This window comes from Ovis aries, chromosome 18 (genome assembly GCF_016772045.2).
Source record: "Ovis aries strain OAR_USU_Benz2616 breed Rambouillet chromosome 18, ARS-UI_Ramb_v3.0, whole genome shotgun sequence".
Classification (NCBI taxonomy): domain Eukaryota; kingdom Metazoa; phylum Chordata; class Mammalia; order Artiodactyla; family Bovidae; genus Ovis; species Ovis aries.
In genome coordinates, this window is record NC_056071.1 from 58,503,167 (window position 1) to 58,517,850 (window position 14,684).

At 45.5% G+C, this 14,684-nt stretch overlaps 1 protein-coding gene across 1 annotated transcript in view; it reads left to right on the forward strand.

Annotated features, from left to right (window-relative positions):
- TUNAR (TCL1 upstream neural differentiation-associated RNA) overlaps nt 1–5,747 on the forward strand; it is a 54,483-nt gene extending 48,736 nt beyond the window's left edge. Inside the window, exon 2 of the mRNA XM_060401464.1 lies at nt 3,266–5,747. Coding sequence (XP_060257447.1) covers nt 3,266–3,451 — 186 coding nt within the window. The 3' untranslated portion in view covers nt 3,452–5,747. The remainder of the gene's footprint in view (nt 1–3,265) is intronic.
- The last annotated feature ends 8,937 nt before the right edge of the window (nt 5,748–14,684 follow it).

Below are 14,684 nucleotides of genomic sequence, written 5' to 3' on the forward strand. Positions count from 1 at the left end.
AGGCCTGTTTATATAATGGAGTACTGTTCACAATGAGAATGAATGCGCTAAGCTACACACAATATAACGTTAAAGGGGGAAAGACTCAAAAGAGGACATCCTGTATGGTTCTGTTTCCATAAAATCCATAAACAGGCAAAACTAGCCTGCTGCTGCTGCTGCTGCTGCTAAGTCACTCCAGTCGTGTCCGACTCTGTGTGACCCCATAGATGGCAGCCCACCAGGCTCCTCCGTCCCTGGGATTCTCCAGGCAAGAACACTGGAATGAGTTGCCATTTCCTTCTCCAAAACTAGCCTAGGATGTTAGAAATCAAGGTAACGGTTTTCAAGAAGAAGGAAGGAAAGGATTGAATGGAATAGGGAGCCTCCTGGGGTACTCGAAGGTTCTGTTTCTTGATGTTGGTGGCAGCTAACAGGTGTGAACACTCATCAAGTATGTTTAAAGTCTGTGCACTTTTCTGTTTGTGTATTACACATCATTAAAAAAAAACAAAACTGTACTGGCAAGAAAAAGAAAGAAAACCAAACATATCCAGCCTAGAAGCTTTGCCTAGCCAAAGCTACTTTTTTTCATTTAAGAAGCAATTTTAATTAGAAATTACATCCTGTATACAGGTGTTATTCCAATGAGTTTCATTCCATTGGCTAGGACAGAGTGGATAGCTCTGAAATGATGGAAGTCTTGCCCTGACCACTTTAGGGCGGTGGGAACCCACACTGAGTCTGCCAAGTAAACCAAAGTTGGGAAGGGAGTGAGACTTCCCTTCAAGGCACACATTTGATCATTTGTGCACACGTGTCTGTGGCATCTGTTCCCTTGGTCTTCACTGTGTGTCTTTCCTTCACACAGAAATCTATCCACACACACTGTGTCCTGAATCCAGACTAGATTCCCAAGGTGTGACTTGGCCCTTGCAGGGGTTCATGTGCCCAGAGGAAGGAAGAGGTGTGCAGGCGTTTCACCTGGCAGCCACCCTCTCTGCCTACCTGGAGTCCTTTTTGTGATTCTTCTAATATGTTTGTCCTGAGATATCCTTTGACCCCTGAACTGACTTGTCAAGAGTTCTTCAGAGAAGCAGAACCAATGAGAGAGAGACAGAGATAGATAGATGGATAGATAGAGGTTTGTTATAAGAAATTGGCTCATATCATTATGTGTGCTAAGTCACTTCAGTCATGTCCAACTCTGTGCGATGCTCTGGACCACCAGGCTCCTCTGTCCATGCGATTCTCCAGGCAAGAATACTGGAGAGGGTTGCCATGCCCTCCTCCAGGGGATCTTCCTGTCCTGCATCCGTTCCGTCTAACCTGCATTGGCAGGCAGGTTCTTTACCCCTCGTGTCACCTGGGAAGCCCCATGTCGTTATGGAGACCCCCAAGTCTTGGGATCTGCAGAGTGAGTCAGCAACCAGGAGACTCAGGAGAGCTGATGGTTTCATTTCAGTCTGAAGGCTGGCAGGCTCAATACCCAGGAAGAGCCTAGGTTTCCGTCTGGATGCAAAAGCAGAAAACAGCTGATGTCCCAGCTCAAAGGCAGTCGGGCAGGAAGAGTTCCTTCTCACTCAGCCCTTTTTGGCTATTCAGGCCTTCGACTGCTTAGATGAGGCCCACCCACACTGGGCAAGGCAGTCTGCTTTGCTCAGTCTACCGATTCCAATGTCAGTCTCATCCAGCCACCACCCTCACAGACACACCCCGAATCATGTCTGAAAAATGTCTGGGCACCCCAGGATCCAGGAATCAGTCAGATTGACAGAAAATTAATTGTCACCACTCTGGAGCCTGAAAAGCCTTCTAGCTCGAAAAGACACAGCTCTCTAATAGAAGAGGTGCAGCCAGGGACCCTGGCCTGGTCCCTGTCCCGGTCCCTGTCCCATCTCATCAAGTAGGACAGGCTATTGCTGTTGCCATCTCAAACACATTAGTCATTTTCACCCCCCACGTTGTTTGAATTAGTCATCAGTGGAAAAGAAGGCTTCAGCTGCCCACCAGGCCCCCTGCATGGTCATGTTTATGATTTTAAAGAATAAATAGAAATATCTTAGTTATTACAAAATACATCATATATGTCAGGCAATCTCTGAAACAGTTGAAAGGATAAAGATAAAAAATGAACCTCCACATACTTCCCGCACAGCCTCACAAATGGAAAATGACCAGTATACTGAAGGGCTTTGCTGCTCCTCTGAGGGGATTCCCGCTCTGTCCTTTCCTGTAAGTAGCCACTCTCCTGAATTCTGTTGGTCATTCTCTTGCATTTTACAAACACCAAAGTGTGTGTCGCTAAGTATACTTGTTTGATGTGCCTTATTTGAGTCTTTATGAATTGACACGTGCTGTGGATGTTCTCTGTACCATGCTTCTTCGTACAAGATGGGGCCTCATCCCCACCATCGCGTGTAGCCGCTGTGCGTTCATTTCACTTCCGTGTCATATTCTTTGGTATGGACGCGTCCATCGTAGGAGCCACGTGTCCGTTTCTTCAACTCTTGATGCCTGTTTGGGTAACTTCTGGTCCTCTGCCTTCCCAGCTGAAGCTCACAGGAGCATTCCTGTCACTGTCTCCAGGTTCACAGGTACAGGGATTTCTCTTAGATGAACACGTAGGAGGTCAGCCCAGCTGGGGACTATCTCTTTGCTTCTCTGGGTAATGCCAGGGAACTTTCCAGAATGATTTTACCAGTGTGTGCTCCTGTTGGTGGTGATGTGGGTTTCTTATGATGCTGTCCCCCTCCCCCCTCTCCATCCTCTCTGATCTCAGTAAGTTGCCCTCCCTAGGTTTGGTCACCCTTGTTCACAGGGCGGCCAGTGTTTAAAGCACACTGTGACCATGATGCCCTCCTGCCCGCTTCATGCATGTGCAAGACTGCGCTTGTCCAGGGTGGGATCTAGTACGTGAACACGTGTCAAGTTCCCACTGCTGTGGGAGAGCCCACGGGCTTTTGTTGGACAACTGTGCAGCTGTCTGTCTCTGCTTCAAGGAAAATGACTGAAGCAAAATCCCAGTAGAATGGGTGGTGGCCAAGCTGAGCCCCGGGGCTGAGCTCCTTATGCCAGTGTCAGAGTCTTCATCCTTGAAAGTGATCAGCCATCTCTCCATGGCCAAAGAGCAGTGCGTCCCAAGGTTTTCTCCATGAGAGATTTTTCGGGCCCACCCAACACCTAGTCCCCAGACATAAAATCACTCCCCCACCCAGTCTGCCAGGCTTTGGAGAGGGATGCTTATAAACTGTCTTTTTTCTGTGCTGCCTCTTTCCAATTGCAGATTAGTCTAGGGAGGAAGATAAAGACATTTGCCACCAAGATGGTAATCACGAGTGGAAATGACGAAGACAGAGGAGGCCAGGAAAAAGAGAGTAAAGAAGAGAGTGTCTTGGCGATGCTGGGGATTATTGGGACCATTCTGAATCTGATCGTCATCATATTTGTATACATCTACACCACTCTGTGAATGGCCCAGTGGGTCCTCAGGCCTCGGGATGGCCAAAAGACAGGAGGAGTCCTGTGTGTTGGCAGATCGGTGACCAGACACTGCGCCAACAAGCAGCCTTGACCGACACATACCGCCCAATCAGATGCACCTTCGAACTTGATAAAGGGTCACCAAAATCAACCAATCCTGCTGCAAGGAGCAGACACTAAAGCACAATGAATCCACCAAAACTCATTCACACAGCAAGGAACTCAACATCGTTGGCAGGGGACCCGAAAGGACGCTTGGAAAACCACCCTTTGACACCATCAGGAAGTGGATGGGTGCAAAGATGGGGTATCCCAGGTCACTAACGGATGTCACGTATTCAAAAAGAGGAACAGGGGTGGACGCAGCTCACAGCAGACACAGCTCTCGGCCTGTCTCCCAGGACACATATTTCCTCCTAGCTCAATGAACTGTTTGGTACCAAAAAACCACAGGGACAATCTTTGACAAGCATCCCATTCATCAAAAGTGTCTAACTATTTGATACTGGGGAGATAACTTATTTTTTCTTTTTTTCATTGGCTTGATGTGTTTATCTGTTCATATCAAGGTTTATAAATATATATTTTTAATAAATGTGCTCTATTTTTTAGCATGAACCGAATATTTGGAGAAGCGCTCCTGGATCCATACAGCTGTCCTTGGTTTTACCTGCTGTATCTACCTTAGACTGCAGTTGTTCTGTTGTGTAATCGCTCTAGTCCTCGTTCTCATCTGGAATCATTTCCCTCTCATGCTTTTCGATCTGGAGGACATTTTCCCATAAGACCAGCTGTGGTCTTGGTTGGTGCATGTTTTAAGATTGTCCACTGAGCGACTTTTTGTTGTTATACCGGAGATGTAAAATGGTCGTGGGCGTGTGGACTTTGGATGTACCGTATCCTTACTGAGAATTATGCATGAACAGGGCTGAGTGATATAGATCAGCTTAAAAAAATTTGTTTACAAGGAATACCATGGAGGAAGGGCGCAGCTACATCTGTGGATCAACTATAGGATGGAGTATTCAGCTTCTCATTGGCAGCGTTATTTCATTCTTGTGACCATTTGTGGATGAGATTTGATTTTAATGGCCACATGCCATGAAAGATGGGTGGGAAGGACAAGGCGGGGAAAGCTCAGCGTTAGGGACGTAATTCCCATAGTGAGCCTCCTGGGAGCCTTTGCAAAGTAGGTGGGGGTGTAGATGATACTCGGACTCCCCCCCTGTAAGAGCTCACCTGGCTGTTTCAGGCTGAGAGCACACCCCTGCAACAAGTGACTTTTCAAGAGCACTAGAAGGGGATGCACCGGTCACCCTAAAAGATTGCTACATTTCTTCAAGCTCCTGGTTTACACCCACATGAAGCTACTTCCTCCCTGGCAGGGGCAGTTGAATCAGGATGAATGTGCCCTGTTCTCCTGCCTGCCTGAGATGGGCCTTTCACTGGCTGCAGCAGCACGGCCTTATAAAGAGGGTAGTGTTCCTTCTGCCAGTGCCAGCCTTACCTGTGGGCAAAAGGAGCAGCAGGCTGCCTAGGTGGAGTCGAATGATGTCCAGGAGGTGACCGCCAGGTCTCTCCCTCCTGATGTCGTGGTGTCTGAAATTTCACACATAGAGAGTCACTTCTTGGACTGTGTTAAAGACCAGGCTCTTTTTAAAGCAGATACCCCGAGCACCTGGCCCTCATCAGGAGTCTTCTCTTCCCCACCAGAAGGAACGGAAGTCGATGTGTGTTCAGGACATACTGTGTGCTAGGCACCATGCCAGACCCTGTATTCCTTCAGTCATTGAATGCTCACAGGAAATGAGCTGGAGAGTCTCTGTCCCACATCTTAGAGGAAGAAAGGGGAACTCAGATGGGGAAACTTCCCCGAGGTCAGGTAGCTGGTAGTGGTGAGTCAGAACGCAAATTCCCAGAGCTGTCTGATTCCCTAGCCTGCTGAGGGGCATCAAATGCTGGGCAAAGAGGGAATGGAGAGGCAGGGACTGGCCAGGAAAGGGCCCACAGGACTGGATGCACACCCACGGTTTGCTGAGAGCCAGCTCTGCCCCCACCCTCCTTCCCTCCTAAGAATAAATAACCCCTGGGAACCCCTTGCATCCTGGCACAACGCTGGCCACGTGAGGACTTGAGGAGGGAGGCCAGGAGGAGGCTGCTTAGAAATATAATGGACTGTCGCGGGAGGGAGCCACCTCACGGGTTCCGTGTGGTTCTAGAAAGACTGTGAGACTTTTGAACAGTGAACAAAGTAAACAATAAAGGTGCAATGGAAAAAAAAAAAATCTATCGATGTCCTTTTTCCCCCCACAGCGTCCTGGTATTTTTAAACCTTCACGTCATTCCTTTACCTATGTGTATTTTTGTTTTATTTTATTTCAGATTTTTTTTTATATGGACCATTTTTGAAGTTTTTTCAATTTGTTATAATGTTGTTTCTGTTTTACCTTTGTTTGTTTTCCTATTTTCTGTTTTGTTTTTTTGTTGTTGTTGTTGTTTGGGAATCCAAACTCACCAACCAGGGATCGAACTCACACCCCGTGGATTGGAAGGTGAAGTCTTAACCACTGGACCACCAGGGATGTCCTGATTTTTTTTTTTTTTTTAAGCAGACAAATCTGAATGTGACTGTGTTCCGATGAAACTGTTTTGTTTGAACTGTGGAAGCCCCAGTGATTTTTCAAGTGTGCTAATCTGAAATTTATTGAGGGGAAAAACTGCCTTTCCGATTCTCTCAACGGCTCCCCAATGGTCCTTCTACACTGTCCTAATCCACAGCCTGGAAATAAAGCTGCCTGTTCAATGACTGCCAACCCGAGTGGCAGCGCTCTCTCCTGTAGAGAGAGACTTTCATTTCTGCCCTCATTTAGCAAAGCCCAAGAACACGGACTGGGCAAACTCATAGTTTCCTCCATGATCTCAAGGCGTCTCGTGGGGATGTGATGGGGAGGCAGCTGGTGGCCCTGGGGCTTAGTATGCCGAGCCCAGCCTTGGCACGAATAGCAACAACCCAAATGACCAGCCGAAGGGCTGAGACTTCCCACCCATCTTCAGGGACCCTCACAACAGCCGTGAGATGTCCATGCCTACCCCGTCTCACAAGATGAAGTGTGTGTGTGTTCACTCACTCAGTTGTGTCCGACACTTTGCGACCCCACGAACTGTAGCCCTCCAGGCTCCTCTGTCCATGAGATTTCCCAGGCAAAAATACTGGAGTGGGTTGCCATGCCTTCCTCCATGGGGTCTTCCCCAAGGACCAAACCCACGTCCCCTGCATTGGCAGTCTGACTGTTTACCACTGAGCCACTTGGGAAGCCCTGGAAGATGAGGAGAAAGGCTCAAAAAGGCTGATCGACTTTTCCAAGGTCACACAGCTCGAAACCAGCAGAATCATACCTGTCCCACCTCTGTGCCATCCACAGACCTTGAGTGGCCCAGGCTGTGGGTCTGAGCTCTGCTGGAGTCTTTGGGCCAGTCCAGTCACGTCACACAGGTTCCCACTACACCTGCCTCTCCTGGGTCATAACACAACTGGTCTGGCCAACATGTCTAAATCGATGCCTTTGACTTCTACCCCAGAAAGCAACTCGTAAAGCCTGGGTTCTGGCAGGGGAGGGCCAGGCACCCGTGGCAGTGTGCCCCTGGTGGTTTGGGGCTGCGAAGTGCTTGCCGATGGCCAGAAACAGCTTGGGCCTGACTTTCATCTGCCTTATATGATCGATATGACCAGCTCTGTGAGCCTCAATTTTCCTCATCTGTCAATAGAGGGTGTTAATAGCCCCCAAGTCTCATCAGGAGTTTCAACCTCATTTTTATTGATACAGAAACTGTGTCCTGGAAAGGTGAGTTGACTTAGCAAAGGTTCCCTGGTGGCTCGAATGGTAAAGAATCCGCCTGCAATGTGAGAGACCCGAGTTCAATCCCTGAATTGGGAATATCCCCTGGAGAAGAGAATGGCCACTCACTCCAGTATTCTTACCTGGAGAATTCCATAGAGAGGAGACTGGCGGGTTCCACGGGGTCTCCAGGAGTCGACTGAGCAAATAGCAATTTCACTTTGACTAGGGGACCATGGCGTCATGTGGCCAAGGGTCCAGAAGCTGCTACCTTCACCTCTGCAGCCAAAGAATGTCACTTAAACCCGCATGTCATTGTTCGTGTGTGTGTGTGTGTGTGTGTGTGTGTGTGTGTGTGCTAAGTCGCTTCAGTTGTGTCTGACTCTGTGACCCCATGGACTGTAGCCCTCCAGCTCCCTCTGTCCATGGGATTCTCCAGGCAAGATTACTGGAGTGGGTTGCCATGCCCTCCTCCAGAGCATCTCCTCAACCCAGGGATTGAACCCATGTCTCTATGTCTCCTGCATTAGCGCACATGTTCTTTACCATTAGGGCCACCTGGGAAGCCCCTGGGTATGAGTACCATTTGCTAAAGAAACACTGGATCAAAACTTACATTCACATTGCTTCTAACAAACACCTCTATGTGTCTAATGTGGGAGCAGTTCCTATCTGTCTCTTTCTCTCCCACACTCCCCTCTCGCTCTCCTCCTCTCTCTCTGTCTTTCCCGTCCTCTGTTCATTTCCCATCCCTCTCCGCCTCAAAGCCCCAGGGCCCCAGCTCACCGTCTCTCGCTGTTGCCATCCCCACACTTAGTCTAAGGGCTCCCTTTTTCTGTCAACTGCCTGCGGAACACCAGAAAGCACCCCCCCGCCTTGTTTCACTGTTTTTCATAGAGACAGTCTCACTGGCTGCTTAAACAGTTTCCTAACAGCTACTTTGGGAACCCAGACTGGCTATGATCATGTCACACTTTGGGACGAGAAAGTTCCAGAGGCCAAATTCCTGCCTTCTCTTTTGAGAGACTCTCCTGGAGTGCCCTGTAGCCCCACCCCCTAAAGGAAAGACCTCTATATGAGACGGCCCCAGAAAGATGCCCCTGTGGACTGGGGTACCTTCTGACCTTACTACATAATGATTCTTTCCTCTTGTGGGAAGCAGATGGAATGGACAGACTTAATATTTTCTGTTGTTTGTAAACAAGTTGTACAAAACTGGCGGGTGCTTTTCATAGAAGGGCTACATGTTGCCATGAGAAATAAGATCACATAATATATAATTTTTCACTACAAGACTCGCTGTTAACAGGTGTGCTTATTTACTTTATTTCTATTAGACAATAATGGAGAATGCAAAATTAGGTAAGAGTCGTGATTGGATGTCTCTGCAGCATGCCTCTCCCTACCTGGGACAGCGGCCTGCCAGGTATGCAGAGACTTGGCTCCAAATCCTGGACATCAGCTCTGCCAGCTGCCCCTAATTGCTGGAGGACAGCACAACCCAACGTCCTATTCAGATATTCAAAGCATCCCATCCACTCCCCACGCTCAGCAGACAGCAGGAAGCCAAAGGGTAACAGCTGAATGGTTCTAAGGTACTTGGAAGTAGCTAGTCAGCAATAAAAGACAACATTTTAAACTAGTATCTGTCTCACTGGGACTGGGCTTTCCAGGTGGCACTAATGGTTAGGAGCCCGTCTGCCAGTGCAGGAGATGCAGGAGAAGTGGGTTCAGTCCCTGGGTCGGGAAGATCCCCTGGAGGAGGGCATGGCAACCCACTTCAGTATTCTTGCCTGGAGAATGCCGTGAACAGAGGAGCCTGGTGGGCTTCAGTCCGTAGGGTCACAGAGAATCGGACACAACTGAAACGACTTCACATGCGGCATGCATTGGGACTAAAGGAATCAAAGTTAAATCGAGCAGAGGTGATCCAGTTTGCTCCTCACATCTGCCTGACCTGCAAGCTGACATCTTTTTCTAAACCAGGAAGATGCTTCTATCACAAAAGATCAAAAGCACAAACTGATGACCTACTGGTATGGACCAGCCACAAATCAGGACTCCTGGAATGCCTACAGGTCTCTGAATCTCTGGGACCTCCAGCCCAGGAAGTGTGGACTTCAAACACCTCCTCACAAACCTGCACATTCCAGGATAAACTAGTAGGTTCCTTTGGAGTTCGTACATCGTTAGCTTAGCTAACCCCTTAGTCAGTTCCCAGAGACTGGTATTTATAATTCTGAATAGGAATCAGGGGACACAGCCCAACATGCTTATCCTTCTCCTGGTTGTATTACCTTCTCGTCTGAGCCTCTATTGTCCTGGCCTCTGAGACATTACCTGATCAGACTGGCCCTGCTTTCTCCTTGGTCTCTTTGCTTTCTGTTCTTAAGAGTCCAACTTTAGTGTTTTTAGTTCTGACGACTCTGCTGTAGAACTTGGGGTTCTGAAGTTCTAAAGATTCTGCCTCTGTGTTAAAGAGATGTGTGAACTCAGCTTCAGTGGGACACTCTGGTTTGATGTGAGCTTGGCCACCAGAGCTGAGCAATAAGTCTTTCCTCCCACACTTTCCTCCTGAAAAACTGGTGGATAATTCCGTCGCCTGTGGGTATTTCAGCAGTAAGCGTGAGCATCAAATCTATCCCTCACCCCGCATCAGGGACCACTCTCTCATTTATTTTAAGAACTGGGCTGACCTTCAGAAATGGGGCTGGGGCTCAAAACCAGAAAATCTGTGTTTGAGTCCCAACTCTGCCACTGATTGACTATTGATCTTGAGATGGATCCTGAATATTTCTGAAAGAATATTCATCTTCCTGTCATGAATTTAATGTCTGCTCTCTCAGTGCTGGTGTGTAGATTACATTTTTGTGCTGTGTACTCAGTCACTCAGTCGTATCCGACTCTGCAGCCCCATGAACTGCAGCCCACCAGGCTCTTCTGTCCATGGGATTTTCCAGGCAAGAATACTGGAGTGGGTTTCCATTTCCTACTCCAGGGGATTACATTTTTATGTAATAGCATTTTGGAAACTAAGGAATGCAAGCTTCTATTAGCTATTAATAGTTAGCAGCTCAGTCATGTCTGACTCTTTGCAACCCCATGGACTGTAGCCCACCAGGCTTCTTTGTCCATGGAATTCTCCAGGCAAGCATACTGGAGTGGATTGTCATTTCCTTCTCCAGGGGATCGAACCCAGGTCTCCCACATTGCAGGCAGATTCTTTACTGTCTGAGCCACCAGGGAAGCCCATTAACTATTAATACCAGCAATTAAAAAACATGTCTTTAAAAATCTTTTCCCATTAAGGAATAACAATAAGGACACAAAAATCAGATTCAGTGGTATTTCAGAATCCTTTTCCTGACAATATTAAGTGATTCATTTCACCTGGGATGATGCAAAGGTCTATTTAATTGAAAAACTAAGTATCGGAGACTTGGAAGTGGCCCTATATTAAAATGAGAGTATAATCAGCTCTTCATCAGTAATTTGAAATTTTAGCTCTGTCTTTTACTCAAAAAGAATATTAACAGAAAAGTACTCTTTAGGAAGACAAAGGTATGTATGTGAATGTGTTGTGAACAGTATGGCAGGATGAGAAATTTGAAAACTCCTTCGTGCAGACAGATTGTGCCCTGTACTTTAAGCTTCTGTATTCTAGGTGCTCAGAAGAATCTCTGTGGAATGGATGAAGCAGATGGAGACCAGCCTCCAGCCTCAGTCGGATACGAGCACGTCCTTCCTCTGCTGGCTCTTTACTTTTCCAGGAGACAGAGTCACAGTCACGGCTGCTAGAAGAGGTCACCATAGCGCTAGGTCTCTGCGGCTCCTACACAGTGAGCCTCGGCTCGCTTCTGGGAGCCTCAGCTCTCTTATCTATAAAATAGGATGCTGTCTTGCAAAAACTTGATCAGGTTTATAGCTCATGTGCCTAGCACATGTTCAGTGCCTAGCATGGGGTCTGGTACCCAGAAGGTGCTTACTGAGCCTTATTTCCCAAGACGTCAGAGCACAGGACTCCTCAGCTCCTTTGAAGCCAGCCTTAGTAACCATGTTAGTAACCAACCAACTAAGACCTGGTGCAGTCAAATAAATAAATAACCACAAAATATTTATTTATTTGGCTGTTCTGGGTCTTAGTTGTGGCATGCAGGGTCTTTAGTTGCGCCCTTTGGGATCTATCTAGTTCCCTGACCAGGGATCGAACATGGGTCCCTCTGTATTGGGAGCATGGAGTCTTAGGCACTGCTTGGTTGTAAATTGTCCCAATCAACCATATTTTCTAACATGGCATTCTAGACTCCTCTTGCAAAAGTGATCTTGCATTGAAAAGTGTAAGGAGTTGAAGAGTTCTGTTCCTTACTAGTTGTATGGCCTTGAGACAAATTATGTGTATGAGCACTTTTTTAGAGGCAATGATATCTGAATAAAGTCTCCAGGGATAGAGAGTAACACCCCAAGACTTACAATTCCTCCTTAAATTTAAAGTATTTTTCATTTATGAAATATAAATGTAAATACTTTTATACATGAAATATACTAATATTCTAATTATGTCTTCAATAATTTGGGTGCAAGATAATTTGGGTGTCTCATTCTAGACCCTCCATCCTGTTTCCTCTCCTCCTTTCAGAGCTGGTCTTTTTGGTAGACACCAGCATGGATATACTCACTGTTAGGGCTGATAGCTGTTCTTTTTTAGTTTTCAATTCCAAAACTAAATCCATAGTTTATTTGTCAGCATTAAGTTATAGAATAGAATTTGTAAACACTATTTGTAAACATTATTATAACTATATTTACAATTCACATTCTAGGCATTTATACCAAGTGCCTGGTCATTGATATAATTTAAATATTCTATGCCAAACTCCTCTATCAATATTTATAAAGAAATCACTGCTGTACTATTTCCCTAATCTTGGCAGGATAACAAAAAGATGTTACTCCATAGACTAGAATATATAATATGACTATTTTTAGTGGTTTTGAGGAGATTTTCCTGGCAGTGACCATGTAAAAGGGCAGCTTTCTTTTTCAGCTGTCTGTGTTCCCAACTGAACACACTAACCTCTTTTGGAAGAGTATTTAATATGCTTCCCACTTTAGAAAACAAGATCAAGGAACAAAGAAACAACATACAATCTGAAACAAATTTCTACATAAAACTAATCTAGATGTTTGTGCCACAAGTCACGACGGATACACCGAAAGCTCATATCACAGCACTCTGAAACCTCTACGTACAGAATGGGATGAATCTAATCCTGGTAATCGTGAATGCCTCCGATGGATCCAATACTTTTGGTGCAAAATGAGAGAATCAGCAGAGCAAAGAGTTGGTGAAAAGCCACCCTAAGAGAGGGGCACCAAAGATCCCCGTGGAATGAAAGCGTTTGGCGTGTTTGCTAACATGCATGTTTTGCATGCTTAGTTGCTCAGTTGTGTCCGACTCTGCTACCCCATGGCCTCTAGCCCCCCGGGCTCCTCTGTCCATGGGATTATCCAGGCAAGAATACTGGACTGGGTTGCTGTGCCCTCCTCCAGGGGATCTTCCCTACCCACGGATCGAACCTGGGTCTCCCACATTGCAGGCAGATTCTTTACTGTCTGAGCCACCAGGGAAGCCCAGAGTGTGAAAGTGAAAGTAAGTTTTAGTCACCTGTTGGAGAAGGAAATGGCAATCCACTCCAGTATTCTTACCTGGAAGATCCCATGGACAGAGGAGCCTGGCAGGTCCATGGGGTCAAGGAGTCAGACGTGACTGAGCATGCGCACATAACCACATACCAGAGGTCCCAGCCAGTGCGATGGGAGGAAAAAATAAGTAAGAGTCGTAAAGGTTGGATCAAGAAAAGTAAAATAATCTTCATTCACAAACATACTATTGTTTGCATAGAAAATCTTATGAAATTCACAACATAACTATTAGAAATAATGATGAATTTAATAAGATTGCAAGATTTAAGGTTGATATGCGAACAATTTATATATGCCAGAAATGAACAAATGAAAAATGATATTATTTTTGCTTTTATTTCCAGAATTCTGGGAGGTGGATCATAGAGGATCCTGCTGTGATTTATGTCTGAGAGTGTTTTGCCTATGTTCTCCTCTAGGAGTTTTATAGTTTCTGATCTTACATTTAGATCTTTAATCCATTTTGAGTTTATTTTTGTGTGCGGTGTTAGAAAGTGATCTAGTTTCATTCTTTTACAAGTGGTTGACCAGTTTTCCCAGCACCACTTGTTAAAGAGATTGTCTTTACTCCATTGTATATTCTTGCCTCCTTTGTCAAAGATAAGGTGTCCATAGGTGTGTGGATTTATCTCTGGGCTTTCTATTTTGTTCCATTGATCTATATGTCTGTCTTTGTGCCAGTACCATACTGTCTTGATGACTGTGGCTTTGTAGTAGAGCCTGAAGTCAGGCAAGTTGATTCCTCCAGTTCCATTCTTCTTTCTCAAGATTGCTTTGGCTATTCGAGGTTTTTTGTATTTCCATACAAATCTTGAAATTATTTGTTCTAGTTCTGTGAAAAATGTGGCTGGTAGCTTGATAGGGATTGCATTGAATTTGTAAATTGCTTTGGGTAGTATACTCATTTTCACTATATTGATTCTTCCGATCCATGAACATGGTATATTTCTCCATCTATTAGTGTCCTCTTTGATTTCTTTCATCAGTGTTTTATAGTTTTCTATATATAGGTCTTTAGTTTCTTTAGGTAGATATATTCCTAAGTATTTTATTCTTTTCGTTGCAATGGTGAATGGAATTGTTTCCTTAATTTCTTTTTCTACTTTCTCATTATTCATGTATAGGAATGCAAGGGATTTCTGTGTGTTGATTTCATATCCTGCAACTTTACTATATTCATTGATTAGCTCTAGTAATTTTCTGGTGGAGTCTTTAGGGTTTTCCATGTAGAGGATTATGTCATCTGCAAACAGTGAGAGAACAAATGGGATCTAATTAAAATTAAAAGCTTCTGCACAACAAAGGAAAATATAAGCAAGGTGAAAAGACAGCCTTCTGAATGGGGAGAAAATAATAGCAAATGAAGCAACTGACAAACAACTAATCTCAAAAGTACACAAGCAACTTATGCAGCTCAATTCCAGAAAATAAACGACCCAATCAAAAAATGGGCCAAAGAACTAAATAGACATTTCTCCAAAGAAGACATACGAATGGCTAACAAACACATGAAAAGATGCTCAACATCACTCATTATTAGAGAAATGCAAATCAAAACCACAATGAGGTACCACTTCACACCAGTCAGAATGTCTGCGATCCAAAAATCTGCAAGCAATAAATGCTGGAGAGGGTGTGGAGAAAAGGGAACCCTCCTACACTGTTGGTGGGAATGCAAACTAG